Raw genomic sequence first — 3,856 nt, forward strand, 5'->3', positions numbered from 1 at the left:
GTTGTGTTTCAGTGCTTCATTGCTGAGTCATGGTTGTGTTTCAGTGCGGAGGTACTGACAAGATGAACTGTGCCGAGTCATGCCGGCGGCGGGGAACCAGCTCCTTCTCCCTCCACTGAGTGAAACGACTCAGCACTTCTCCAGCTCCTCCATCTGTGTTGATCAGGTTTTGTTGAGTCCAGATCTCCAGACCGACCAGAACCACCCGAACATTCAGCTGCATGTAGATCTGCTCCCATGCATCGACACAAACGCACAAAGACCTTACAGCCTCCTGAGCAGCTCAGAGTGGACTTCAGAACAACAACGGTTACATCACGGCTCTGTGATTAAAAACTAAAACAACTTTACACTATGATTAAAAAACAAGACTTAAATAATATGCTTAATGAGAAAGCTTTTGGTGCTTTGTGAAACTAGGCCAAGAAGTTGTTTGTAAGTTCATGTGTGTGTGAACTTACACTGTCTACAAAGTTGGCCAGATGAACCATCTCCTCCCTCACTGCCGTCTCATTCCTGTTCATGTAATTATACTGCAGAACAAACACAAACATTAGCCTAGCTTAGGATAAGTATTAGGACTTCACCATTAGCCTAGCTTAGCACAAACACTGGGACTAAACTGTTAGCCTAGCTTAGCACAAACACTGGGACTCCAGTGGACTCAAACTGTCTCACCCTGTCGTTGTCGACCACCAGCAGCAGTTCCACGTAGTGAGTTTTATGAAGAACGGCTCGCTTCATCTGGAAAACACAAACACATACTTCACACCGACACACTGTGGTTATTTTACATCTTGTTTTTTTCTGTTCAGCCATTTATTGACATTTGAATGTACTTTGTATCCACTTTGAGCCACCTTTGTCTGTTTTTGGTCATTTTAGGTTCAAGGTGACTGGAAACACCACAAACATGTTTGTGCGTCTGTGTGTGTACTTCAACACACCCTGCTGTGTGGTCTATGGTGGATTTCTCCTGCGTCGTAGCGGGTGTGTTCTGTAGTGTTGTCGTTCTCATAGTGAGGCGTTCCACACTCTCGAGGCTGTGAGGTCACATCCTGTAGGCGGTACACCAGGTGCTGTTCGGAGGCGGAGTCCAATGGCTCGATCCCGTAGCTGTCGTGAGTGAGATGCATCACTCCTCTGATTAAAAAGAGACACAATCATTATGCGAGTGAGCCCTCACAATCTGCCACATCGTCAGATCATTAACATCAAGTGGTTGGAGAACAGAAGAGGACAGAAAAGGTTCATCAGAGGCTGGAGTGTAATAAAATCAGACCAAAGCACTTCAGTTTACAAGACGAGATGCTGGGAACAAGATCCTGAAGGCAGCAGTGACTCTAAGAATCATCGGTCAGGGTTAGGGTTACACTCAGGTGTAGGGTGTTAATCAGGTCATGATCCAGTCTTTGAACAAAGAAAACCTGAAGCTTTAAAGTCAGATGAAATCTTCTGCAGAGATTTCAATAATCTTGTTGTGTGACAACTAATAACAGAAAAATGTTGAAGTAGGAGAATAAAAGCATGTTGATGAAAAAAAATGTGTGTGGTCTCAGAATGAAATACGATTTTTTTATTTTTATTTTTAGTTTCTCAGACGTCAGCTGCTGTTTAATTTTTCTAGAGTTTGAGTGTAGAATCTAATTTAAAGACTGAAATTAACTTTTTTTATATACCTATTTAATTAGTTAAGTTTTCTAACAATTTTAACATGTTTATACCAAATTGATTAGTTTAAAGGTTCATGCTCAATAATCCAGGTAGACAAATCCAACAAAGTTAAGAAAGAGCCTCTGGACGGTTTCTTTTTGTTGAACTGTTTCGTCTTTTATCCAAAAGACTTCATCAGTCTGAAGAGCCACAACAAGCGATGTAAAGTGTGTGTCTGTCACTCTGAAGTGATGTAAAGTGTGTGTCTGTCACTCTGAAGTGATGTAAAGTGAGTGTCTGTCACTATGAAGTGATGTAAAGTGTGTGTCTGTCACTCTGAAGTGATGTAAAATGTGTGTCTGTCACTATGAAGTGATGTAAAGTGTGCGTTTGTCATTCTGAAGTGATGTAAAGTGTGTGTCTGTCACTCTGAAGTGATGTAAAGTGTGTGTTTGTCACTCTTAAGTGATGTAAAGTGTGTGTCTGTCACTCTTAAGTAATGTAAAGTGTGTGTCTGTCACTCTGAAGTAATGTAAAGTGTGTGTTTGTCACTCTTAAGGGATGTAAGTGTGTGTCTGTCACTCTGAAGTGATGTAAAATGTGTGTCTGTCACTCTGAAGTGATGTAAAATGTGTGTCTGTCACTCTGAAGTGATGTAAAGTGTGTGTTTGTCACTCTTAAGTGATGTAAAGTGTGTGTCTGTCACTCTTACGTTATGTAAAGTGTGTGTCTGTCACTCTGAAGTGATGTAAGGTGTGTGTCTGTCACTCTGAAGTGATGTAGAGTGTGTGTTTGTCTCACCTCAGGCCGTTGCAGATGCTCATGGCCACTGAGGAGTCCTCCATGTCCTGAACAAAGCCCTGGTAGTGACAGTGGTTCTGAAACACAAAGATGGTACCAGGTGACACCAGCAGGGGGAGCTGCAACCATGAAGATCATGTTTCAGAGGACCTGACGTCAGAGGTGAACACATCTTCTGGGGACCTGATTAAAAGCACTTATCAGCACTTCCTGCATGAGTCCCACAGGAAAAAAAAAGTTCCTGTTTTCAGAGAAACTTTGACTCAGCACATCATTCACTTCCTCTTCTTTTTCATGTCCCTGTTCCTCAAACACATCAGGACAAACAGTGGACTCCCATCATGCATCTGTGCTCGACAAAACCTCGTGAAACTTTTCCAGTCTTCACTCAGAAACATCAGAGTTTTTTTCTACCTTTATCCCCATGAGATCCAGATCAGATCATTAGGCCCGACTGAGTTCAAAACATAAATTCTGAGGTGGATGAAACTCCAAACTAGAACCAGAACAAACCCGAACACAGCTGGTGTTCCATGTTTTATGGCGTTTGTGCACGAGGAGCTTTCACTTGTGAATTATTTAATTAACATCAGATGAACCCTGCGAACAAAGAGCCGCAGGTCAGCAGGCAGGAAACAGATGCTGAGAAAACTCCCAGCATGCATTGCTCCCTGGACAAACCAACCTGAACAACTTCAGCGGAGCGACGTCTCAATCTGCAGCTTCACTTTGAGGTTTTTACTTTTTATGACTAAACTAAGAACTTCTGAGGTTATCGCAGCTTTTCTACTGAAGGAACCCGTTTGTTTGTTGGAATAAAAAAACAACTGCCTCGCATGACATTATATCCAGGGTTCCTTCACACACGCGTTTCATTTACTTTTATTTCCATTTAAACTCATTTTATATAAAATGTTTAAAATGTGTTTAACCTTCACACCACTGATGAATATGGGAGTTATTTAGAGTTTCTATTAAAAGAATAACATTTTAGAGGGTTTTATTTGTAAAATTTTAAATTTTAGTTTTTTAATGGAAAAGGGTAAAACAGTGTAAACACAAAATCTTTTTAAATTCTACATCGAGACCGATCCAGAGCTAAAAAATATTTTTAAAAACAACTCAAATCTCTGGATGTAAAGGCACATGATTAGTTAGTATTCATGGAACTAAAACAAACAAACAAACAAACACCGTGAAACTTTACCCCTGTGGTCACGTGACCCAGAGACCGTGTGTTACCTGGACCGGTGGTCTGGATCTGATCAGGGACCCGTTCTGACTGTAGGTGAACTCAGTGAAGTCTGAGGGCAGCAGCAGCCTGGAAACAACAACATCAACTGGCTGTTATTGATCAACAAGTAAACAACAGCAGCAGGTAAACAGTAGCTGGTCGTTAGCA

General features: G+C 41.5%; 1 protein-coding gene across 1 annotated transcript in view; it reads right to left on the reverse strand.

The window, feature by feature from the left end:
• adam9 (ADAM metallopeptidase domain 9) overlaps positions 1-3,856 on the reverse strand; it is a 16,938-nt gene that overhangs the window by 7,785 nt on the left and 5,297 nt on the right. Inside the window, exons 4-9 of the mRNA XM_037679992.1 lie at positions 3,697-3,775; positions 2,455-2,531; positions 948-1,143; positions 679-744; positions 462-533; positions 60-229 (exon numbers count right to left, since the gene is read on the reverse strand). Coding sequence (XP_037535920.1) covers positions 60-229; positions 462-533; positions 679-744; positions 948-1,143; positions 2,455-2,531; positions 3,697-3,775 — 660 coding nt within the window. The remainder of the gene's footprint in view (positions 1-59; positions 230-461; positions 534-678; positions 745-947; positions 1,144-2,454; positions 2,532-3,696; positions 3,776-3,856) is intronic.

This window comes from Nematolebias whitei, chromosome 8 (assembly GCF_014905685.2).
Source record: "Nematolebias whitei isolate Nwh7 chromosome 8, NemWhi1, whole genome shotgun sequence".
In the NCBI taxonomy this organism is placed as follows: domain Eukaryota; kingdom Metazoa; phylum Chordata; class Actinopteri; order Cyprinodontiformes; family Rivulidae; genus Nematolebias; species Nematolebias whitei.